This window comes from Felis catus, chromosome B1 (genome assembly GCF_018350175.1).
Source record: "Felis catus isolate Fca126 chromosome B1, F.catus_Fca126_mat1.0, whole genome shotgun sequence".
In the NCBI taxonomy this organism is placed as follows: Eukaryota; Metazoa; Chordata; class Mammalia; order Carnivora; family Felidae; genus Felis; species Felis catus.
Genome location: NC_058371.1, coordinates 133,167,501 through 133,194,408, shown reverse-complemented (window position 1 = coordinate 133,194,408; position 26,908 = coordinate 133,167,501). Strand labels below are relative to the sequence as shown.

At 38.3% G+C, this 26,908-nt stretch overlaps 1 protein-coding gene across 1 annotated transcript; it reads right to left on the bottom strand.

The window, feature by feature from the left end:
* Positions 1-26,908, bottom strand: HSD17B13 (hydroxysteroid 17-beta dehydrogenase 13). The gene is made up of 7 exons (XM_003985204.5): positions 26,596-26,908; positions 20,773-20,880; positions 19,733-19,864; positions 11,394-11,500; positions 9,217-9,354; positions 5,566-5,682; positions 1-213 (listed from the first exon to the last, which is right to left on the bottom strand). The coding sequence occupies exons 1-7, from the start codon at positions 26,803-26,805 to the stop codon at positions 123-125; spliced, it is 903 nt and encodes a 300-aa protein (XP_003985253.1). The 5' UTR covers positions 26,806-26,908; the 3' UTR covers positions 1-122.

The window sequence follows — 26,908 nt, the reverse complement described above, 5'->3', positions numbered from 1 at the left end:
TAATGTCAAACCAATGTTTTTATTATTAACATTATTGAAAAATGTGAAATAAAGCTTTGAAGCATTAATTCTAAACTTAGATTTACATCATTAAGCTGCATTTCTGGCTGGAGCTCGTTTATTCATTTCCTTTTGGTTTTGTGGCCAATCACTGCTTCAAATTGAATATTCTGTAAACGATTTATAGCTGCCAAGGCACGTTCAGGAAGAAATCTGTATGGGAAAAAAAGTAGAAAAGTTTTCAATTAAAAATTTTTGACACCGAAGTTCTTTCTTGTCGTCAGTTAGAATACCTTGAGAGTTATCTGGTTTGCATTTAATCTTTCTCTGTTCTTCCTTTCTTCCTTCACAACAACCTCTCTTTCCTTTGTGTGTGTGTGTGTGTGTGTGTGTGTGTGTTTTAATATTCATCGTTCAAATACTATAGATATATAAGGAAAGCACTGATATATACCACTCTTCAAGCCTTCTCATATTAGTAAAATCTTATATGAGATTATATGTGATAAAGATCTGAAACTGAAGGTCTGGACTTACTGCTGAAACTGTCCATGAACACTGATATTAAGCATTCACAGAGAGACACCACCAGAACCCACTCCATCCTTCCCTCCACCCCTCCTTAACTATTTACTGAATATCCATTATGTACTTTATAATAAGGTAGACAAAAGTCCTCGAAAAACAGCTCCTGCCTGAGGAGCTTATTGTTGAGCGGAGAGGCTAAAATGAGATGAGAGATCACCTTGAAATAATTATTAAAAAATATTAGCCTTCTCTAATTAAGGACTATAACTGTGAGGAGGATTAATATGGGCTGGAATAGTGAAGGGAAACTTCAAAAGTGTTCAAGGATGGGTAAGATTTGAGCAGGCAGATGAAAGGAAGAGCCGACATGTGAATATAAGAAAGCAGATGTAGTCATCTGCAAAGAAAGTCATATTGAAAAATACTTTGGTACTGTTGACTAATGCAAGATTTACATCCTTGCCTTAGGTAGAGTGGAAGATGGATGGATAAGCAGAGAGGCAGGGAAGTTCTGGCTGAGAGAAAGACAAATATAAGAGAACTTGTACATGCCTTGTAACTATTCTCACAAGGAAACCTCCATGTTAATACTTGCATCTGCTCACAAAATTGTCTATGTCTGTAAAAGGAATTTTATGTGGAGAATATTAACTATATTTCCCAGTTGCTCAGTAACAAACCACCATGACAGCTCCACAATAGTACCAAAGATTTTGAGACTCTTGTTTATTGTACAGGGATACTTATTCTCCAACTCTGACAGGATAGGGATGCTCATTCTCTTGTTCATATGCAAATATTCTATGATTTTGATTTTTTCTACATTAATATGACCTGGTTTGAGCCCCAAGAGAGGAGGAATCCCACGAAACTCATTTCCTACAGTTGCTTGGCAACAAAACACTTAGTCAACTCTTGAGATGATGTTGCTATGAGGTCAAGGTTAGGCTAATTTAAGTTAGTCTATTTAAACTAAAATGGAAGATTGAAATTGATGCAGCAATGCAGTTTGTCCACTGTTCTTGAATTGGTCTATTCCAAATTAGCAGTTTATATGAATTTGTTTCAAAATGACCCAAGAGCTTATCAAGTTTGTATAGTTCTCATTGACATAATTTCAATTTATTATAAACTGTCCCTCAGAAGAAAGCTGAGAGATTATCTCTTCTGGGTAAATTATCCTATTTCTTCTTAGCATTTTTTTAAAGGTCTTTTAAAGTAATCACTACACCCAGTGTGAGGCTTGAACTTATATCCCCAATATCAAGAGTTGCATGCTCTACCAACTGATCCAGCCAAGCACCCCCTCTTCCTAGAATTCTATGTAAGTTCTACCTCCTAAACTCTTAACATCTGACTTCTGTGTCTTTTTTAATGGCAGGGGCTTTCCTTGCGTTATGTTATTTTATTCTTATGGTATGCTTAGACAGGAGGTATTATCACCATCCCCATTTTATATATGGAAAATATGAGGCCATAGAGGCTAAATAGCTTATCCATGGTCAAAGAACTGGTAAGTGGTACAGTGGTTTTTGAACTTAGGTGGGACCTTCGTTCCTAATCAACTTTATTATATTGTGTTCCTTTAAAAATGATAGAACAGCCTCTAGCAGAGATAATATGGAAATCATGGAGGTGGTAGAGAATATCATTTAAGTACTGAAAGACAAAAATCTACCAACCTAGATCAGTGAACGTATCTTTTAAAACTTAAGGCAAAATAAAGAGTGTGTTAAACATACAAAAGGTGCAAGAATTCATAACCAGCAGAACTTCCCTGAGAAACTGTTAAAGGATACCCTTCAGGCAGAGGGGAAATGATACCAGATAGAGGTCTGGATCTATACAAATGAATAAAGAGCACTAGAAATATTAACCACATGGATGAACATTTAAGAATTTTCTTTGTTATTTAAATCTCTTTAACAAGATATTGGCTGTTTAAACAAACAAAAACTATGTAGTCAAAGTAAAATGTACAACAATCATAGCCTAAAGTAGGAAGGAAGAAATAGAAGTATACCATTGTAAGGTTCTTAGACTGTACATGAAGTTGTATAATATCATTTGGAGATTGGCTGTGATAAATTAAAGATGCGTACTATGAACCCTAAAGCAATAACTAAAGTAACAAAACAAAGCATTATAGCTAGTAAGCCAACAAAGGAAATAAAATAAAAACATGAAAGTATTCAATCAAACCAAAAGGAGGCAGAGAGAAAAAAAGGAACCAAGATTAAATGGGATAAATAGAAAACAAATAGCAAGCTTTAAAGTAAGTTTTAGAACTATATCAATAATCATATTAAATGTAGAGTCTAAATACCCCCTATTAAATTGCCCCGATAGATTGTCAAATTAGAGTAAAAAACAAACAAACAAAAAAACAAACACCTATATACTGCTTACAAAAGCACATTTCAGATATAAGGAAACAAATAGGAGTAAAAGACAGAGTAAAAGGACAGAAAAAGATTCAGTAAGATAATATTAATATAAAGAAGCTGAAGTGGTTATATTAATATCAGTAGATTTCATAGCAAGGATAAACAAGGTCACTTCCAACATGACAAAGTAGTTAACTCATTTAGAGGACAAAATAATCCTAATTGCTTATACACATAATAAAAGGGCTTCAAAATACGGGAAGCGAGAATGGAAAGAAAAGCAAAGAAGATAGACAAATTCACAATAGCTACAGATTTTGAGCCTCCTTTCAATAATTGATAAAATAAACAGAAAATCAGCGAAAAATACAGAAGATTTGAACAACACTATCAACCAGTTTGACATAAGCTGACATTTATAGAAAACTCAACAATACAGAATACTCATTCTTTTTGGGTGCATGTGGAACACTTACCAAGATAAACCATGTTCTGAACTTAACCATGTCTCAGTAAATTTAAAACATTCAAGTCATACAAAGTTTAATTAAATTAGAAATCAGAAAAATGTCTAGAAAATCTCCAAAAAGTTAGAAACTAAAAAAATCATTTCTAAGTAAACCATGATACAAAAGGGAAATTAGAAAGTATTTTAACAGAATATAAATGAAAACATAGAATGTCACAATTTGAGGGACAGAACTAAAAACAGTACACAGGGGGAAATTTATAGCGCTAAGTGCCTATGCTGGAAAAAAAAATCAATGAACTCAGTTTCTACATTGACAAACTAGAAAAAGAAGAGCCAATAAGTGAATAATAGAATAAAAGGAATAATAAAGATCAGAACAGATATTAGTGAAATAGAACACACAAAAAAATAGATAAAAAAATAAAAGAGACCAAATGCTAGTTCTTTGGAAAAATCACTAAATTGATAAACCTCTAGATAGACTGATGAGAACAGAAAAATAAATATAAATTTCCAATATCAAGAATCAGACATTCTAAACATATTACAAGTACAATAAGGGAAGATTTTGAATAAATTTATGCCTATGAATTTGACAACTTAGATGAAATGGACAAATTCTCTGAAAGACACACATTACCAAGAAGAAATAAGCAGCCTGAAAAGCCCTATAGGTTTTAAAGAAATTGTATTTATAATTTTTTTTTCAACATTTATTTATTTTTGGGACAGAGAGAGACAGAGCATGAACGGGGGAGGGGCAGAGAGAGAGGGAGACACAGAATCGGAAACAGGCTCCAGGCTCCGAGCCATCAGCCCAGAGCCTGATGCGGGGCTCGAACTCACGGACCGCGAGATCGTGACCTGGCTGAAGTCGGACGCTTAACCTACTGCGCCACCCAGGCGCCCCAAGAAATTGTATTTCTAGTTAAAAACTTCCCCTTAAAGAAAGCACCAGGCCTAGATGGCTTCACTGGTGAATTCTCCAAATGTTTAAAGAAAAAATAATGCCAATACCACACAAGCTATTCCGGAAAAGAGAAGAAGAGTACTTTCCAACTCATTCTATGAAGTCAATATTATCATGATGCAATATCAGACAAAGACATTACAATGCGAGGGTGGTTTATTTTTAAAATGAATCCGTGTAGTTCACCATATCAACAAACTAAAATGGAAAGAACATATGATCTTAATATCATCAGCAAAAGCATTTGACAACTGATATTTACTCTTGGTAAATACTCTCATCAAAATAGTAACAGAAGGGAACTTCCTCAACATGATAAAAAGCATCTATGAAAAAACATCTATAGCTAACATTATACTTAACTGTGAAATACTGAGTACTGTTCTTCTAAGCTCAAGAAGACTACTTGGATGTATGCTCTCACCAATCCTATGTGACATTGCATGCAAAGTTCTAGCCAGTGTCATATAGTAAGAAGAAAAACCATACAGATTGGAAAAGAAGTAAAAGTGTCTTTATTTGCCGACAATACTATCATCTAAAATAATCTGTAAAAAAAAAGTCTGTTAGAATCTACAAAAAACTGCTAGAGATGAGTTTAGCAAGGTTGCTAAAATACAAGATAAAATGCAAAAATCAAACACACACACCAGCACCAAACAATGGGAAATAGAAAAATTGTTTTAACTGCCTTTTGAAATACCGTCAAAAACATGAAATGCTTTGGGATAAACCTGATAAAAGCTGTGTAAGACTTTTACACTGAAAACTATAAAATGTTGTGTGGAGATACTGAAGAAGATAAAAGAACAAAATGGAAAGATATTTTGGGTTCTTTGTTTTCTTGGATTGGAAGCCTCAAAATTGTTAATGTTATTTCTCCCCCAATTGATCAATAGATTCAATGCAATTTCAGTCAAAACTCCAGCAGGCTTTTAAATAGACCCTTTATTTTTAGCGATACTGTGTTCTCTTGCAACTGTGTTTCCTTCAATTGAAATAGTCTCTGGCAAAGATTAAACTGAGATGTTAGAGCAAATGAATCATTCTTTTTTTTATAGATTGAATAAGGCAATAACAGAGACAATGTAACCGTTCTCCTCAGGCACAGAGAGTTTCCACAGCAACTTTCACGACTGAAAGACTCTTCATCTCGACAGTAGCTCCACTGGTGTTTTAGCATTTTAGATGTTTTGTGCTGTACTTACCTTCCTAGTATTAGATGTAGATTGATATATGATGGAACAAAAATCATTTTCTTATTGGTAAGTATTCCATCTATCAAGCTTCTTGCAACTGCATCTGTCTCCAATACAGGCCATAGTCTATGATTAAGAAGAAAAAAGTTTGGTTCTTTTTGTTGTCGTTTTAATTAACAAAGGCAGGAAAATTAACTTATATCACCAAATTAGGATTTAAAAGGTTCCAGGATTCACTGCACAAACGCCACCTGCCCCCACCAACCCCCACCCCCACATGCCATGGGAATGTTTTGTTATCACAGTCTTAAACTTTCACACCAGGTATGCATGTTTTATGGCTCACTCAGTCGAAATATCAAAAGGGTGGAGAGGAATTAAATGACAGATGTGAAGAGGCAAGGCAGAATGGTGGGTAGGATTACTCATGGGACAGAAAGGAAACATCTGACATCTTTCTTCAGGCTTATTTAATACAAAGCTTTGCTAAGCATACTCTCTTTCTTCTGGAGTTATCCCATAAAGCTGGATTTGAAGGCACTCAGTACTTGAGATCCACCTCTGAATCACCTATACTGCAATTTAATGAGAGTTCCAGATGTGCACAGGGAGTATAGCATTGCTACTGGAGGTGTAGCCTTGCTTATACTGAAAACTGTGTACATGAGCTTGCTTGCTTTCTTTCTTTCTTTCTTTCTTTTTTTCTTTTCTTTCTAGAGAGAGCAGGGGAGAGGTGTGGGCAGGGAATCTCAAGCAGGCTCCATGCTTAGCTCGAGCCTGATGCGGGGCTTGATCCCATGACCCTGGGATCATGACTTGAGCCAAAATCAAGAGGTGGACACCCAACCAAATAAGCCACCCAGGTGCCCCTACATGGGTTCTTGAATATTTATTCATAACCACAGGCCCAGTGTAGAATGCCCATTAGTTCAAGATGATGATTAGAGTTTAAAATGTAAATGGATTGGAAGTGTTGCATCAAAATGAAGATGTCCAGGCATGGGCTGAACGGCCAGTGAATAAAAAGGTTGTGTAGAAGAGTTAAGTAAGCAGTTAGTGCATTATATAACTTCCTTCCCTGACATATTCTGTGATATACTACAGGTTATTATGTGATTGAGGTTTCCATAACATTGAGTAGCAAGCCAGCAGAGAGTAATACAAATCAATACCTCTCTAAATTATTGGGTTCTGCCTTTTGTCTCCCTGATTTTTCCTAGCTGGTTTCATCAACCCAGCCTCTGAGCCAAACCTCACTTTATGGACATGTTAGCTTTTGCCGAGGAATATTCAGAATCCAGCAGTCTGGGTGTAATCAATCCCACATCTTCAGCATCGGCTGTCAGACTCTGGGGTTGCTCCCAGGCATCCACACCACCTAGGATCTTATTAGCCTTACTCTTCTCATCTATTGTGCCTTCCCTACCAGTTCATCTGGCTCTCTTGGCATACACTAAGCTTAAATGCTTCCCAGGAGGGTTTTTATTAGGCCCAGTTTGCTTTTTAAGAAAACTGAGCCCAGAGTCCCAAGCGTACCATAGTATTTACTTAAATATTGTATTACTGCTAAGTATCTACGGCCTAACACTATTAAGGACTCCCCTGCCAGGGGGTGACCACAGCTCCAGAGACAACCCAGATAATTCAGAGTTCAGGGTTGATAGCTTCAAATGAGGCTAAGCTTAAAGGAGAATCTGTTAGCTCTTTTGAATGAATGTATTTAGGACTAATTCCCCTCCAGAAATAAACTGGCTTCAGATTTTATTAACCTGCAGCAGAAAAATACCAGAATTGAGGCAAATTTGTGAAGAAGGTATCTTAATTTTAGCATCCTTCTGCTCACCTTTCTGCCTTTTTACTCTCCTTTCAGGACCAATTTCTCCTCTCTTATGGTCTCAAATCCTCCTTTACCAGAGACAAAGTTGTCATAGAAGTTCACCTTGACTAAAGGATTAGGGACTCAATTTATTGCTGCTTCTAAGAATATTTGCACTTTCACAGAGGACAAGGTGGTAATGGTAATCAAATGGTAATCAAGGTGGTAATCAAATACTGTGATTATATTTAATACATCAATGTTTTCCAAACCTGTCTCCAGACTCACTTGGTAGGTATGCTTGTAAAGCAAAGCAAAGCAAAACAAAACAACTCATTCTTGGAGCTCATCACAGCCTACTGAATCAGAATCTCTAAGGAAGACCCTAAGAACATTTATTGTTTATGGAAGCATAGGTGATGATTCTTAGGACAAGTTTGAAAGATATTGGAGTACTTCATGCTAGCACTGTGGAAAATGGAAAAGGGCATATATCTGTACCTTTCCATACTCTATTTGAGGAGGATGAACCACAAATGGGAGAGGGGGATGTTAGGTATTGCTCATCTTGGGAGTGGGTTTCCAGGAGAGGACATTCTTGACATCCCCTAAGCACATCTATCCAGGGGTGCCTGAGTGGCTTAGTCGGTTGGGCGTCCGACTCTTGATTTTGCCTCAGGTCATGATGTCATGGTTTGTGGGTTTGAGCCCTGCGTCCAGCTGTGTGCTAACAGCACAGCTAGAAGCCTGCTTGGGATTCTCTCTTTCCTCTTGCTCTCTGCGCCTCCCCCTATGCTTTTTCTCTCTGTTTCTCAGAATGAATGCATAAATAAACTTAAAGAAAAAAAAGCACACTGGGGTGCCTGGGTGGCTCAGTTGGTTAAGCATCTGACTTTGGCTCAGGTCATGATCTCACGGTTGGTGAGTTCAAGCCCCACGTTATGCTCCATGCTGACAGTTCAGGGCCTGGAACCTGCTTTGGATTCTCTGTCTCCCTCTTTCTCTCTTCCCTTCCCCTGCCTGTGCTCGCTCTCTCTTTCTCTCAAAAATAAATAAACATTAAAAAAAAGCAAAAAAAAAAAAAAAAAAAAGCACACCTCTCCAGCCTGCCCCACCCCTTCACTCCCTCTTGGCACCTGAGTGTGTTGAACCTTTAACCTGATCACAAATAAACCCCAATTGCCTAAATCATCAGTAGCTGGTCACTCCTGCCAGTCCTCAATGAATTTTTTCCCTTTGTTCATCTCATTTCAAAGTGAAAAAGGCAATACAACATTAAGAAAAACATTTTGGGGTGCCTGAGTGGCTCAGTCTTTTAAGCATCCAACTTTGGTTCAGGTCATGATCTCACAGTTTGTGAGTTTGAGCCCCGCATCAGACTCTGTGCTGACAGCTTGGAGCCTGGAGCCTGCTTCAGATTCTGTGTCTCCCTCTCTCTGCCCCTACCCCACTCCCGATCTGTCTCTCTCTCAAAAAGAAATAAACATTAAAAAAAAATATTTTTGGGGCGCCTGGGTGGCGCAGTCGGTTAAGCGTCCGACTTCAGCCAGGTCACGATCTCGCGGTCCGTGAGTTCGAGCCCCGCGTCAGGCTCTGGGCTGATGGCTCGGAGCCTGGAGCCTGTTTCCGATTCTGTGTCTCCCTCTCTCTCTGCCCCTCCCCCGTTCAAGCTCTGTCTCTCTCTGTCCCAAAAATAAATAAACGTTGAAAAAAAAATTAAAAAAAATATTTTTTTCCTTTTTCACTTTTTTCTATTTTCTCAGTTGACCCACCTAAAAATCTCCTACAGTTTTCAGGTCAATTTCTCATGCCATATTTTCATCCTGACTTGACTTTGACCTCACCTTGTGCTTGGGTTTTTGGTGAACCCAGTATTCACAAAAACTGGGCAGAGACACGAGGTTTGGATTCCAGTTTTTCCCAAGGCTTCAAGTTCTAATGTCAGAGCTCTGTGGAAGCCAACAGCAGCAAATTTGCTGGAACTGTAAGAGAATTACCCACCATTGTTAGCTAAGGTACAGTGAAACACATTCTCCAGCTTTCTGCAAGAAGGCAATGCTGATTTGGTTCGAGAATAAGTAGAAGCCAATTTTCCAAATCTTCCACTTGGTCATCAATTTTCATTTACTTTTTCTTAAATGTACCAGTTTCTTACTTAGCGATGATAGCAATAGAACAAATCCTAGTAATGTATTAACTGGCTTACTGCTTACTTTTCCACCCTACAGGTAAGGTTTTCCATTCAGTCTTCAAACTCTTGCCTAATCAGTTTTAACTGCTGTCTTACTTTGAAAAATATGAATCAGGAAAGACGTATTTAGAAAAACTACATAACTAATATCTACATTGAAACTTCTGTGGGACCGTATGCATTTCTCCTCTCTTGTTAACTTAGTTGCTAGTTTCTCTTGACACTGGAGGCCACTTTGGCTTCTTAATTTCATTGTGAAAATCTGGAGTAAAAAGATTTTAGGTGATGTGTGTTGTGTGTGCAGTCTTCAGCATATCACTTTATCTTCTTTGATTTTCTGATTTCTTTCTTTTTTTTTTTTAATTATTCAGTTTTGAGAGAGAGACACACACAGATCATGAGCAGGGGAGGGGCAGAGAGCAGGGAACACACAGAATCTGAAGCAGGCTCCAGGCCCTGAACTGTCAGCACAGAGCCTGATATGGGGCTGGAACCCACTAGCCGTAAGATCATGACCTGAGCCAAAGTCGGACGCTTAAATGACTGAGTCACCCAGGCACCCCTGATTTTCTCGTTTCTAAATGCAGGTGACATGAGCTGAAATCAAGAGTTGGATGCTCAATTGATAGAGCCACCCAGGTGCCCCTTTTCATTGTAGTTTTGACCCAGGTGACAAGAAGAACAGTAAAGTTAAAGGCTGGATGCTTTCTTAAGGGAGAAGAGAAAATGGAAAAGTATTATTATATTGGGTTCCACATTTCTAAACATTAAAACAATAGCAAATGTTTACTCTGTGAAATTCTTACTTGTGTTTTAAGATGTGCTGACAGCTCAGAGCCTGGAGCCTGCTTCAGATTGTGTCTCCCTTTCTCTCTGCCCCTCCCCCACTCACTCTCTCTCTCAAAAATACGTAAACATTAAAAAAAAGATGCTAGAGACAGCTTGAAACACCGTATGTCTGTGCAATGACCCCTTAACTTCATTGAAATGTAGCCATGTCTGTGACCACATTCAGTGTTAGAAGTAATTTTGTCCATGACTCAGTTTAACCTTAACCATTATGTATAAGTAAATAATAAATCCATTAATTATGCACCCCTACACCCTCCCACTGATACTCATGTGTTGACTGTTACAAAAAGAACTGGACCAAATGTTAGCAAGTTAAATTTTTCTATGAAGTTGATATAAAGCAGAAGTAAGGAAATGAGATGCCATTGAAGAAGTTTATAAGGAAAAGATATTTTGCAAATAGTGTATCCTCAGGGCCTCTCAACCTTTTCTCTTTGTGTCCTTGGTAGATCATGGAGTGTACTATCTGCATCTTTTAATCAGGTAGACGGTTTCTCTTAATCTCTCTGTCTCTGTTCCTCTCTCTCTCTCTCTCTCACACACACACACACACACACACACACACACACACACAATCTTTCATGGCACGAGAATACTGGAAAATGTTCTGATTCAGGGGTCACCCTAATTAGCTTATCTTGGGCATGCAGGCTATGGAATACATTTATGTTCATTTGGACTTCTGTATGTTTTACTTCTTAGTCCGTGGGTTCCCTGTTTCTTTTATCAACATGTACTCATTCCAGGATATGATGGAAACATGGCATTACATTTCATTGCTTTACAGAGGAGTTTTCAGAAATCTGAAAATATTTTAAACAATTACAGCCAGTTTCATAGATAACCCTGCTATGAAGATTAGAATCTAAGGTCTAATAAACCCTTAAAAGTATGTGAGTATGTATGTATGTATTATGTATGTATGTATTATGTATCCATCCATCTATCTATATGGCATTGCTGGAAAATAGTACTTACCAATATGGAATAAGATACGGAATCACCCCATGGCCACACACTGAAGCCACTGTGACGATGTGGCCATGATTTCTCTTCATCATTGATGGAAGAAGTGCTTTTGTGATCTTAAAGATCATTGAAGAAAGAAAAAAAACAATGGCACAGGTGTTAAGTTTCAAAAGTAGGTAGTTTTATTTTTAAGAAAAAAGAGCATTTGAGACTTTTGTGATGAAATGGAATATGTGCCAAGATTTCATGATTACTTCTATAGAAATGAAAAAGATTGAAATGTATTTGTTTAAATTGGCATTGAGGGCTGTGCACTGAATATCACATGCTAAGAACTCATCTTAATATTCCTCTGTCTTGCCTTCAGAAGCAATCAAATATCTCCTTTATGGATATATCATATGAACAATAATATCAAGGGAAAAATTCAGAGTTTTCAGAACTGAGAAGATTTCCTATGGTAGTCTGGTATCATGTAACTTTTTTTTTTTAGTTTAGGGTTTTACCATTCTAATGAGAAGAGTTGAAATCATGTGTAACTATAGCAAGTTAACTAGAAACAGCTGAATTCTGTCCTGATTTACAATCATTATCCATCATGAATAGATTTAGTATCTCCCTGTTTGTAACATCATGTATTAACATATTGATGTTACGGGAAATAAAAGGTCTTTATTTCCAAAAAGGTTTTACTGTTTTGTGAGAAATATTAATAATATTTTATGAGAATTTTATAAACACACCCTATGGACCCTATGCAAATTCATAAAGCCAGAACTGGGAAACCAAGTCACTCCCAAATTTCTGACCCACAGAAACTGTGAAAGGAAAATAAACACTTATGTTGCCTCAAGCCACTAATTTTTTAAATTATTTTTGTTTGTTTTAACAAGTAGAAGTTGGTGATTCATCACTTACATATAACACCCAGTGCTCATCCCAACAAGCCCCCTCCTTAATGCCCATCACCCATTTAACCCATCCCCCACCCATCTCCCTCCATCAACCCTTAGTTTGTTCGCTATCATTAAGAGTCTGGGGGCACAGACTCTTAGGTGGTCAGTCAGTTGAGCGTTGGACTCTTGCTTTTAGCTCAGCTAACTGTTGTGAGATTGAGCCCTGTGTCAGGCTCCAAGTTGAGCATGGAGCCTACTTGGGATTCTCTCTCTCCCTCTCTCTTTGCCCTCCCCTGCTCATGCTCTTGCTCTCTCTCTCAAAATAATAACAAAAAAGTCTGTTTTATGGTTTGCTTCTCTTTTTTCCCCTCTATGTTCATCTGTCTCATTTCTTAAATACCATATATGAGTGAAATCATGTTATTTGTCTTTCTCTATTTTGCTTAGCATAATACATTCTGGCTCCATCCATGTCATTGCAAATGCTAAGATTTCATTCTTTTTGATGGCTGAGTAATATTGCATTGTGTATATATACATCACATCCTCTTTATCCATTCAGCAGTCAATGGACATTTGGGCTCTTTCCATAGTTTGGCAATTGTTGATAATGCTGCTATAAACATCGAGGTTCATGTGCCCCTTTGAATTAGTATTTTTGTATCCTTTGACTAAATACCTAGTAGCACAATTGCTAAATTACAGGGCAGTTCTATTTTTAACTTTTTGAGGAACCTCCTTGCTGTTTTCCAGAGTGGCTGCAACAGTTTGCATTCCCACCAACAGTGCAAGAGGGTTCCTGTTTTTCCACATCTTCACCAACATCTGTTGTTTCTTGTATTGTTAATTTTAGCCATTCTGACAGATATGAGGTGATATATCTTCCTAGTTTTGATTTGCATTTCCCTGATGATGAGTAATGTTGAGCATCTTTTCATGCGTCTGTTAGCCATTTGTATGTCTTCTTTGGAAAGATGTGTATTCATATCTTCTGCCCATTTCTTAACTGGATTATTTGTGTTTTTGGGTGTTGAGTTTGCTAAATTCTTTATAGATTTTATCTGATAGACTTTATCTGATATGTCACTTGCAAACATCTTCTACCATTCAGTAGGCTGCCTTTTAGTTTTGTTGATTGTGTTCTTTGCTGTACAGAAGTTTTTATTTTATTTTATTATTTTTATTTTAAGAGAGAGAGAGAGTGGGGGGGGGGGAAGGGCAGAGGGAGAGAGAGAGAATCTCAAGCAGGCTCCACACTCAGCACAGAGCTTGACCCGTGGCTCAATCCCACAGTCCTGGGATCATGACCTAAGCAGAAATCAAGAGTCAATCAATGTCTTGAGCAATCATGACGCTCAACTGACTGAGCCACCCAGACACCTCTGTGCAGAAGCTTTTTATCTTGATGAGTCCCAGTAGTTCATTTTTGCTTTTTTCCCCTTGTCTCTGGAAATATGTCTAGTAAGAAGTTGCTACAGCCAAGGTCAAAGAGGTTGCTGCCTATGTTCTCCTCTAGGATTTTGATAGTTTCCTGTCTCATAGTTAGGTCTTTCATCTATTTTGAATTTATTTTTGTGTATGGTGTAAAAAAATGGTCCAGTTCCATTCTTCTGCATGTTGCTGTCTAGTTTTCCCAACACCATTTGCTGAAGAGATTATCTTTTTTCCACTGGACATTCTTAATAGGTTTGTTGAAGTTTAGTTGACCATATAGTTGTAGGTCCATTTCTGGATTTTGTATTGTGTCCCACTGATCTATGTGTCTGTTTTTGTGCCAGTACTATATGGTCTTGATGACTACAGCTTTGTAATATAGCTTGAAATCCATAATTGTGATGGCTCCAGCTTTACTTTTCTATTTCAAGATTGCTGTGGCTGTTCAGGGTCTTTTGTGGTTCCATACAAATTTTAGGATTGTTCTAGCTCTGCAAACAATGCTGGTAGTATTTTGTTAGGGATTCCATTAAATGTGAAGATTGCTTTGGATAGTACAGACATTTTAACAATATTTTTCTTCTAATCCTTGAGCATGGAATGTTTTAACATTTCTTTATGTCTTGTTCAATTTCTTTCAAAAATGTTCTGTAGTTTTCAGAGGACAGATATTTTACCTCATTGGTTAGGTTTATTCCTAGGTATCCTATGGTTTTGGGTACAATTGTAAATGGGATTGATTTCTTGGTTTCTCTTTCTGCTGCTTCATTATTGGTGTATAGAAATGCAACAGATTTCTGTATGTTGATTTTGCATCCTGCAACTTTACTGAATTTATGTATCAGTTCTAGCCATTTCTTGGTGGGGTCTTTCAGGTTTTCATCTTATTTTTTTTTAATGTTTATTTCTTTTTGAGAGAGCACAAGTGGGGAAGGAACAGAGAGAGGGGAACAGAGGATCCCAAAAGGGCTCTGCGCTGACAGCAGCAAGCCCGATGTGGGGCTTGAACTCATGAACTTCAAGATCATGACCTGAACCAAAGTCGGACACTCGACTGACTGAGCCACCCAGGTGCCCCTCGGGTTTTCTACATAGAGTATCATGTCGAATAGTGAAACTTTGACTTCTTCTTTGCTGATTGGGATGTCTTTTATTTCTCTTTGTTGTCTGATCACTGAGGTTAGGACTTCTAGTTCTATGTTAAATAACAATGGAGAGAGCAGACATCCCTGTCTTGTTCCTGACCCTAAAGGAAAAGCTCTCAGTTTTTCCCCATTGAGGATGATATTAGCTGTGGGTCCCTTTGTGATGTTGAGGTATGTTCCCCCATCCCTACTTTGTTGAGGTTTTTTATCAAGAATGGATGCTATACTTTGTCAAATGCTTTTTCTGCTTCTATTGAGAGAATAATATGGTTCTTATCGTTTCTTTTATTAATGTGGTGTATCATGTTGATTGATTCATGGATATTGAACCACCTCTGCATCTCAGGTATAAATCCCTCTTGATCATGGTGAATAGTATTGTTGGATTCAGTTTGCTAGTATCTTGTTGAGAATTTTTGCATCCATGTTCATTCGAGATATTGGCCTGTAGTTCTCCTTTCTCATGGGGTCTTCAGTTTTAGAATCAAGGTAATGCTGGCCTTGTAGAATACGTTTGGAAGTTTTCCTTCCATTTCTATTTTTTGGAACACTTTGAGAAGAATAGGTATTAACTCTTCTTTAAGTGTTTGGTAGAATTCCCCTGAGAAGGCATCTGGCCCTGGACTTATGTTTGTTGGGAAATTTTAAAAATCTTTTTATTTATTTATTTTTTAAATAAAATTTATTTATTTATTTATTTAGAGAATAAGCAGGGGAGAGGCAGAGGGAGTGGGAGAGAGGGAAACTCAAGCAGGCTCCCTGCTGTCAATGCAGAGCCCAATGCAGGGCTCAAACCCACTGACTGTGAGATTATGACCTGCGCTGATATCAAGATTCGGACGCTTAACCAACTGGGCCACCCAGACATCCCTTTTTGTTGGGAGATTTTTGACTACTGATTCAATTTCTTGTCTGGTTATGGGTCTGTTCAAGTTTTCTATTTTTTCCTGTTTCAGCTTCGGTAGTTTATATGTTTCTAGGAATTTCTTCATTTCTTCCAGATTGCCCAATTTGTTGGTATGCAATTTTTCATGATATTCTTCTTTAAATGTTTGTCTTTCTGTAGTGTTGGTTGTGATCTCTCCTCTCTCATTCGTGATTTTATTTATTTGGGTCCTTTCTCTTTTCTTTTTGATAAGTCTGGCTAGAAGTTTATCAATTTATTAATTCTTTCAAAGAACCAGCTTCTAGTTTCATTGATCTGTTCTACTGTTCTTTTCCGTTGTTTCTATATCATTTATTTCTGCTCTAATTTTTATTATTTCCTTCCTTTAGGCTTCATTCCTTTTCTAGCTCCTTTACAGGTAAGGTTAGGTAGTATATTTGAGATTTTTCTTGCTTTTTAAAAAGATTTTTTTTTAAAATGTTTATTTCTTTTTTTGAGAGAGAGAGAGAGAGAGCATGAGTAGGAGAGGGGCAGAGAGAGAAGGAGACACAGAATCAGAAGCATGCCCTAGGCTCTGAGCTGTCACCACAGAACCTGATGCGGGGCTTGAACCCACAAACTGTGAGATCGTGACCTGAGCTGAAGTCAGACGCTTAACCAACTGAGCCACTCAGGCACCCAAGATTTTTCTTGCTTCTTGAGATAGACCTGTATTGATATATACTTCCCTCTTATGACTATTGCATCCCAAAGGTTTTGGATCATCATGTTTTCATTTTCATTTGCTTCTATGTATTTTTTTAATTTCTTCTTTACTTTCCTGGTTAACCCATTTATTCTTTAGTAGGATGTTCTTTAGCCTCCATGTATTGTGCTCTTACCAAGTTTTTTCTTGTGGTTGATTTCAGGTTTCATAGTGTTGTGGTCACAAAATATGCATGGTATGATCTCAATCTTTTTGTATTTGTTAAGGCCTGATTTGTGACCCACTATGTGATCTATTCTGGAAAACATTCCATGTGTGCTCAAAAAGAATGTGTATTCTTATGCTTTAGGATGAAATGTTCTGAATATATCTGTTAAGACCATCTGGTGCATTGTGTCATTCAAAGTCATTGTTTTCTTATTGATTTTTTTGCTTAGATGATCTGTCCATTGTTGTAAGTGGGGTTTAAAGTCCTCTGCTATTATTATATTGTTATCAATGAGTTTCTTTATGTCATGTTATGTTATGTTATTTAAATGTTTGGGTGTTCTCAATTTGGGGCATAAATATTTATAATTGTTAGATCTTCTTGTTGGCAGTAGACTTATATGATGATACTGTGCTCTTCATCATCTCTTATTACAGTCTTTGGTTTAAAATCTAGTTTGTCTGATATGACTATATGACTACTCTGGCTTTTTTTTTTTTTTTGGATGTCCATTAGCTTGCTAATGGGTCTCCATTCGTTCACTTTCAATCTGGAAGTACCTTTAGGTTTAAAATGAGTGTCCTGTATGCAGCATATAGATAGGTCTTATTTTCTTATCCATTCTGATACTCTATGTCTTTTGATCGGAGCATTTAGTCCATTTACATTCAGAGTGATTATTGATAGATATGAATTTACTGTCATTGTGTTATCTGTAAAGTCATTCTTTCTGGAGATTTTTTTCTGTTCCTTTCTAGTCTTTGTTGCTTTTGGTCTTTTTTTCCCACTCAAAGAGTCCTCTTCAATATTTCTTGCAGGGCTGGTTTAGTGGTCACAAACTCTTTTAGTTTTTGTTTGTCTGGGAAACTCTTTATCTCTCCTTCTGTTCTGAATGACAGCCTTGCTGGATAGAGTATTCTTGGCTGCATATTTTTCCCATTCAGCATGTTGAATATACCATGCCACTCCCTCTGGCCTGCCAAGTTTTTATGGCTAGATCTGCTGCTAACCTTATTTGCCTTCCCTTGTAAGTTAGGGATTATCTCCCTTGTTGTTTTTAGAATTTTTTCCTTATCTCAGTATTTTGCAAATTTTACTATGATATGTCTTGGTGTTGGCCTGCTTTTATTGATTTTGATGGGAGTTCTCTGTGCCTCCTGGATTTGGATATGTTTTTCCTTCCCCAGATTGGGGAAGTTTTCAGCTAAAATTTGCTCAAATAAACCTTTTGCCCTTTTCCCTTCTTTCTTCTTCTGTGACTCCTATGAAGCAAATACTATTATGCTTTATGGGGTCGCTGAGTTTGCTAAGTCTACATTTGTGATCCAATATTTTTTTCCCTCTTCTTTTTAGCTTAATTATTTTCCATAATTTTATCTCCTATATCACTTATTCATTCCTCTGCTTCTTCCATCTTTGTAGTCATTACATTCAGTCATGTTTGCATCTCAGTTATAGCATTTTTTATTTTGGCTTGACTAGATTTTAGGTCTTTTATTTCTGCAGTAAGGGACTCCTGGTGTCTTCTATGCTTTTCTCAAGCTCAGCTAGTATCCTTTTCATTGTTGTTTTAAATTCTGAGTCAACCATATTTCTTATACCTGTTTCAGATCCCTGGCCATGACCTTTTTTGTTCTTTCTTTTGGAATGAATTCCTCTGTGTTGGCATTTTGTCTAGATCTTTGTTTTCTTTGTGTTAGAAAAGCCTGTTATGTTTCCTACTCCTGAGAGTAATGGCTTTATTAAGAAGAGGTCCAGGTTCTGGTGCTTCATGAAGTGTTTCTAGTGTATGCTATGCACACTCCGCTGTTGTGTTTTGGATGCTCTTTCCCTCAGGTCAGTACACTGCAGAGTTTTTCCTTGCCTTCAGTGGGGAGTATTTGGACCTTGTCCACTGTGTGGTGAGTTTCAACTAATATGGTTTGGTCTTCTTGTTAAAAGAGGACAGAACTTATTTCCACTGTAGTTAAGGCTTTGCAGCACTCTATAGTCAGTAGACTTGACGCATGTGGGGGTTTGTGCTGGTCTTCTGGGGAGGGGCCCACCGCTGCTCTGGCTCTCAGGTATACTTGCCCTCATATAAAAGTACCTGCAGAGCACAGATGGGCAAGGCTTGGTGTAAGCAGCTCAAACCTCCACTGTGGATGTTGTGCTGCTCACTGAAGTCTGTCCCTATTTCCATGATGTGGCCTCTTTTCTCCCTCTATTTGTGCAGTTTGTTCTCTGAGTCCTCAGATCAATTTCTTGGGTGTTCAGAATGATTTGATATTTATCTAGCTGAGTTCGAGGGATGAGGCAAGCATAGTGTCCCCCTACTACTCCACCGTCTCAACTCAGGCCACTAAATTTTAATAAATTTGTTATGCAGCTATAGACAACTAACACAGGAGGTCTCTATGTACTTTTGTGGTCATAATAATCAATCCTCATTACCATGTGTGAGGGGTTGGGGAAGATGGAAAGAACATATCTATTTTCTTCTCTCTTCCAGAATCCAGATTTGCTCTACACTGATATTGGGGCACTGTAAGATTAATCCATAGAAATGTTTTCTACAAAGGTATATTTCAGTCTTCTACTAACCAACTACAAGAGGTTTGTAGAGCCATCTATCTAAGTTCCAGCATGGATCTAGAGCTTATCTGAGTCCCATGCAGAAAATGTCCAACCCCTACATACAAAGAAGTAGTGATTTATGTTGTCCTTTCAGTTCTAAAATTCCATGACATGAGGTCACAAGTGAATGTATATTGTATATATTTCCTCTAAAGTACTGAAAAAATGTATACTGACAACCCTTAGCAAAACTCCACAAGTATTTTTTGAGCACTTGGTCCATCCATGCCATGTTTTGTGTTAAATTCTGGTGGATAAGACAGACCAACTAGCCTACATTCTGGTGAGTTGTGTCTCTTCAAACTCTGTGTCTTTCTCTCAGAGACTCTTCCACTCAAATTAATTTGGTAATTCTTGATTTTAGGCAAATATAAAGGTGTGAACCCAATTACAAACTTCATGTACCTTAAGAGGATGAGTCAGACACGCACAAACCAGAAATGTTTCTCACACTCACCCAAAAATGTCCTAGGATGTTGACCTCAAAAGTTTTGGTAATCTCCTCATCCTTGGTACTAAGAAGGTCAGCTGGATATACTACCCCAGCATTATTCACCAAGATGGTTACATCTCCTACTTCTTTCTTTACCTGTGAAGGGAAAAAAATTACTGGGTATGTTATAGAAACTCAAAGTTTTGAGGCTGATGTCATCCACAAATTAGATTCTTTATTCCACTTGATAAAAAATCTCAGAGTTCAGGCTGGAAAGAGCTTTAGTCCAAAAAATGGATGCAAAGAGAACACTGTCATAAAGTTAGGAGAAACTATGTTTTTTAACATCTGAATTTTCATATTATGTAAATCATAGATTTTTAAACTTTATCTATAAAGTGAATTAATATTCATGTTGATTAACTGATATATTGGTTCTGATCAAACATTTTTATAGTGCTGAGTAGTCTTGTTTCTACCACCTACTAATTATATGATCGTGGACTGGCTTAACTCCTCCTTAGCAGAGCAAAATCTCAGTTTGCTCATCTGTCAAATGAGGTTAATAGAGTTATCGTAGAGATGAAATTAAAGGATGCAGTAGTTTATCAGAGTGTTTGGTTCATTTGATATTTACTCTTTTAAAAATTGTTACAATAATTACTAACATTACATTTTCTATAGAAGACTAGATTACTGGCAACATAAATAAAATACCATAGAGAAAATAAAGAAAAAAAAAGGAATTACTGCAAAAGTAATAGGATTAAGATAAAACTAAGAAAGTGATTCTTTCTCCTGGTGATGAATCTCTTCTCTGTCACTCTATACCACTGCTCAAACTTCTGATCAGAAAGAAATTGGTTAGTAATATGAAATAATAATAATAGGCAGGGTTGAGTGGGTTCTATACAAGGAAAGAAATGTATATCCTTCCTTATTCATACAACCACCTTAGCAGAGGCTAAAATAGAATTTAAATCAGGCAGCCATAAAGAATCTTTCCACTGTCCATGGAAATAGATACAAAATTATTTGAAGGAATTTGTAGTTTGAAATCTCACCTGCTTTACAGAGTTATAAATGTCTTCTCGGTTACTGCAGTCTACGACATATACATGCACGGTGGCCCCCAGTTTTCTGCATTCAGCTGCTGTTTCCTCAACACTGTGCTGTAATTGGAAAAAACAAATGTAGAAAGATGTAGGTCAGTTAGGGGACAAGACAAAGGGAGAAAGACTTGGAGAAGATATTTCTTTAAAGATTAAAGCCTATGGGATGTCTAGGTGGCTCAGGGTAAGTGTCTGACTCTTGCTGTCCTTTTAGGTCTTGATCTCAGGCTTGCAAGTTCAAGCCCCATGTTGGGCTCCACACTGGGCTCTGCACTGGACATGAAGCCTACTTTAAAAATAAATAAATAAATAAATAAATAAACAAACAAATAAAAGATTAAAATTCATGTCCAAAATGCCCTCCTTGTTTTTTTTTTTTAATTTTTTTTTTTAACGTTTATTTATTTTTGAGACAGAGAGAGACAGAGCATGAACGGGGGAGGGGCAGAGAGAGAGGGAGACACAGAACTGGAAGCAGGCTCCAGGCCCTGAGCCATCAGCCCAGAGCCCGACGCGGGGCTCGAACGCACGGACTGTGAGATCGTGACCTGAGCTGAAGTCGGACGCCTAACCGACTGAGCCACCCAGGCGCCCCTTTGCCTTCCTTGTTTGTACAAAAGCTTCGTGAGAGACACTGCCTGCTTAACTTGCAAAGGGAGTGTATGTGGTGTTTCTGCCAGTGAGTGCTCATACTAGATATGGGTTTTTATCTTGTTTGACTACATTCTCAACAGCCATTCTGCATCTAAACAAAACAAACCAAACCAAACACCCTTCATGTTTTTCCAGCTTTTTATCTTGGGTTAGAGGTTTCTCAAGAGGCAGTTTTTTAAAAGCAGACTACTCTCATAGACAGAAGAACATGCTTGAAAGATGTTGCCCTTTGTGGGGTCATGAATGGAGGTGCTGGGGTACACAGAAGAAAAGAAAATTCAGCTTTTCATTTGACAGATTGTCAAATTGTTGCTGAGCACCAACCATATAGTAGCAGTAAAGCACCAGGTAGCAATTCTAAACTAGTGGTAATTTTAAACCATATGCCTCTGCCTGTCATACTTTTCTTGATGATTCTGATTTAAGCCACTAGGAGGGAAGGAGAAAGAAGGATCCTTATTCGAGGAAGCCTTTCCTAGGGAGGCAATGCTACTACTCTTGGTGATACAATATTATGTTCAAGTGTTTTAGAGTGAAAATGGGCAAAGGCCACAGCTAGAGTCTCATCTATGTAACAACTTCATACATATAATAAGTTTATAGTAACTTTGTATGCAGAAACCCAAGACATGGATATAGAGAAAATTTTTCAGCCTAAATTCAAAGACCTTTTTCCTAAGATAAAAACTGTCCTGATGTTTCTTGATCTGTATTTCTGGAAAACTAGAATTCTTTTCAAGTTTTGACATCTGTTGATTTTATAGAGATTATAAGGTTTTAAAAATTACACTTTTTCGGGTGCCTCAGTGGCTCAGTCGGTTAAGCATCTGACTTTAGCTCAGGCCATGATCTCATAGTTCGTGGGTTTGAGCCCCACGTCCGGCTCTGTGGTGACAGTGGGGAGCCTGCTTTGGATTCTGTGTCTCCCTTTGCCTCTCCCCTGCTCATGCTGATGCTCATGCTCATGCTCTGTCTCTCTCTCTGAAAAATAAACATTAAAAAATTTTTTTTAATTACATTTTTTCCTCTCACAATTTGTAGATTCTTCCCTGTGATGGAAAGGCAAGGCCGCCTGGAAGCCCTTTTCTCACACCGGGATGTTCACAGTGTGGCTGTTACTTGAGGCGGTCCCTGAATGAGTGGCAAGTGGTTCCCTTAGCCAGTGCTGCCTCCCTTGGGTCCTTCATATTCCACTACCTCAGGCTCAGCCCCAGAGTAGCACCCTGAAATCCCAAAGAACAGACCCTCACAGACATTAGGACACAAAGTCACAGAGCCAATATCCCCTCATAGCCTTTTGGGGCTTGCAGAGGAGTAAAGAGGGAGGAGAGGAGCTCTTTCACCAATTTATTTATTTATTTATTTTTAATTTTTTTTTTTACGTTTTATTTATTTTTTAGAGAGAGAGAGAGAGAGAGAGAACACAAGTGGAGGAGGGGCAGAGAGAGGGAGACAGAATCCGAAGCAGGCTCTAGGCTCTGAGCTGTCAGCACAGAGCCTGATGCGGGGCTTGAACCCACGAACTGTGAGATCAAGACCTGAGCCGAAGTCAGTTGCTTAACCGACTGAGCCACCCAGGAGCCCCTTTCTTTCACCAATTTAGACGTAGCTTGCTCATTGTCAGATTACGAGAACCACCATGCATTTTTTTGTCTCTAGACTCATGGTCAGTAGAGAGAATTCATGACCAGAGCTTTCATCAGATGCTTTGATTAAAGAATTAATAATGTGTCAGTCTTCTACCCGAGCTAGAGAACTACAAAATGTAATGTCTTATCTTTTTGTAAGCAAAAATACTTGCTTTAACCTCAACCCCAGTTTGCAGTGACTCCACTTTTCAGAGTGTTCCTAAAGCAACAGTTTAGATTGAATGAGGGCACACTGCTAACATGACTCTAAGGCAAAAGAAGTCAGCCATAACCAAGAGAGCTGGCACCTTCCACAGGTTAAAGGAGATCTGAGTTACATTTATAGCCTTACAGTGAATCATTTAACACCTTGAATGTTTGGTTTTTAAGTTTTGGTTTTTTTTTTTTTATTTTGAGAGAGAGAGAGCGAGAGCACACTCACACATGCAAGTGGGGGAGGGGAAGAGAGAGAATCTTAGGCAGGCTCCGTCAGCGCAGAGGCTTGGGGCTCAATCCCACAAACCAGGACATCATTATTCAAGCTGAAAGCAAGAGTTGGTTGCTTAACCAACTGAGCCATGCAGGTGCCCTTAATACCTTCATCGTTTAACCATAAAATTCAGGGATTCAAAGATACCCTATGAGGTTAGGTGACTCATCCTTCAGGCAGAATCTTAAATAAGTCATTTTTATTCCTTGTCACTGGAATTAAAAAAAATGTAATCAATAGGGCACCTGGGTGGCTCAGTCAGTTAAGTGTCTATGCTGACATCTCAGAGCCTGGAACCTGCTTTGGATCCTATGTCTCCTTCTCTCTGTTCCTCTCCTGCTCTCTCTCTCTCTCTCTCTCTCTCTCTTTCTCAAAAATAAATATTAAAAAATTTTTTAATAAAAAAATGTAATAAATATCAGTCATCTCTCCCAAACACATATCTAGAAAGAGATTAAAAGGTTATATTTTATCAAGCCTTTTTCCTGGATTTATACTTCTTTCTTTCTTTTCTTTTTTCTCTTTCCTCTTTCTTTCTTTCTTTCTTTCTTTCTTTCATTAATGCCTAAGAACAGCAGACAGCAGTTTTCTCAATTTGTAAATCTTGTCCCCTTCTAGAAAGCTCATTGGAATCTCTTCAAGGACCAACTGATGCCAAATCACTTCCCTGTATATCAACTCATCTATTAAATGCCTGTGTATGTTATACAAAATGTATCAACTTTTCCTTGTACAGTATTCTTTACTGTCTGGAAAGAACCAGAGAAGAACTACTTTTCTAAGATCAAGTGACTTTTTTTTTTAAAGATTTTATTTTATTTTATTTTTTATTTAAAAAAATTTTAACATTTATTTATTTTTGAGAGACACAGAGTGTGAGTGGGGGAGGGACAGAGAGAGGGAGATGGAATCTGAAGCATGCTCCAGGCTCTGGCTGTCAGCACAGAGACTGATGCAGGTCTTGAACCCACAAACCACAAGATCATGACCCGAGCCAAAGTCTAACACCCAACCAACTGAACCACCCATGCACCCCTCGAGTTTATATATCTTTAACACAAAGCTCTTAAATTTAAATATACAGCCACATATTAGATATCTTCACCAGAATGTCCCACAGACATCTCAGACTCACTCAGGGCAAGCAGTGTTAGAAAGTTATATGGAGAGTGTTGGAGCTGTTTCCCACCAGTGTTGGGTGATCTTGACTGGGTGAGGGGAGGAGGAAGTAGGGAAGAGAAATGCCACCTGCCAGGTCTTTTGTTCTTTTATTTTGTTGTTTAATTTTTTAAATTGATTATTTATTTAAAAAATTTTTTTATTACATTTATTTATTTTTGAGAGACAGAGACAGATCACGAACACGGGAGGGGCAGAGAGCGAGGGAGACAGAATCCGAAGCAGGCTCCAGGCTCTGAGCTGTCAGAGCCTGACGTGGAACTTAAACCTATGAGCTGTGAGATCACGACCTGAGCCAAAATTGGACGCTTATCCAACTGAGTCACCCAGGTGCCCCTAAAGATTTTATTTTTAAGTAACCTCTACACCCAACGTGGGGCTTGGACTTACAACCCTGAAATCAAGAGGTACAAGTTACCGACTGATCGGGGCACCAGCCAGGTGCCCCAAAATGACATTTTTGAAGGCTTTAAGAAATAGGACAACTGGACATGACAGCAAAGAACATCAGAGAGTAGTAACATAATGGCCATTAAAATCTCACTGTGGGGGCGCCTGGGTGGCGCAGTCGGTTAAGCGTCTGACTTCAGCCAGGTCACGATCTCGCGGTCCGTGAGTTCGAGCCCCGCGTCAGGCTCTGGGCTGATGGCTCAGAGCCTGGAGCCTGTTTCCGATTCTGTGTCTCCCTCTCTCTCTGCCCTTCCCCCGTTCAGGCTCTGTCTCTCTCTGTCCCAAAAATAAATAAACGTTGAAAAAAAATTTTTTTTAAATAAAAAAATAAATAAAATCTCACTGTGATCTGTGGAAAATCTGATTTTTTTTTCATGTTTATTTTTTTTTGAGAGAGTGAGCATGGATGGGGAGAGGGCAGAGAGAGAGTGACAGAGGGTCTCAAGCGGGCTCTGTGCTGACAGCAGAGAGCCCGATGTGGAGCTCAAACCCACGAACCATGAGATCATGACCTGAGCCAAAGTTGGACGCATCATTGACTGAGCCACCCGGGTGCCCCGAAAATCTGATTCTTAAAAAAACTTCACAGTTTTTCCAACCTAAAAATCCTGTCGCATTTTTCTGTGTATTATTTTTATGGACTTCCAGAATTCACAAGTGTAGGGGAAATGATACAAAATTTCAGTTTTATTTTTGAGTAGCTAATATAATGTTTACAAAGAAAAATAGGAATGCCCAAGAGAAAGCCTGACCCACTGCATGTTGTTGTTGTTGTTTTTAAAATGGCTTATGTTTAGTATGGACAGACATTGTTCTAAGTGCATAAAATTCACTTGTTTAATCCTCTTGCCAAGGAGTCTCGCAGTTTCCTGTAAACTGCGAGAGAGTAAATATTTTAGGATTGTGTGGGTGGGAGTGGAGGCAATAAGAGGTTCTGTCGGATGTTCTTCTTTGTTTCTTTATTTGCTTGTTGCTTTGACAACCCTTAAAAAAGGTAAAAAACATTGGTAGCTCAACAGCCTGCCCAAGGACCAGGTTTGTTCCATTAGCCAGAGTTTGCTAACACCTGTTATTACCCATCCTGTGAGGTATTATCTTCATTTCAAAGATAAGGAAACTGGAAGCTTGGAAGTAGCCTGGCTCCTGAATCTTGTTATCAACTTAAATATCATGGCATAAAAAAATCACTGCTTAGTTCTCAGTTATGTTCCCTTCATCAAACCACCCCAATGCACATAGAATAAGACACCAGGGAAGTTAGCTATTAAACATTAAAAAAGAAAAATACAAAGGTACGCAGATGCTAAGTCAAATAATTTTCGAAACATATGCCTTATTTATGACTTTAAAAGATGGGGCAAATGAATCCATTACCTTATTAATATCCCACAGAACCAGTCTGCTCTTCCGTTTTGCAAATTCATAGGCAGTCGACCTGCCTATTCCATGTCCGGCTCCTGTAATGAGGATAGTCTCCCCAGCCACAGATTTTCTCCTTTGGGGAATGAAAATTTTCACCAATGCCTCCAAATAGGAGTAGATGATGGTGAGCAGAAGAAGGAGGAGATCCAAGATAATATTCATGGCTCTGCTCTGTACTCCTTCTCTGGCTCAATCCTTGTCTACCCGCAGCTAAGAGCCACCTTCTGCACAAAGGTCCAGGGGAAAGCTGTGCTCCAGGTGTTGA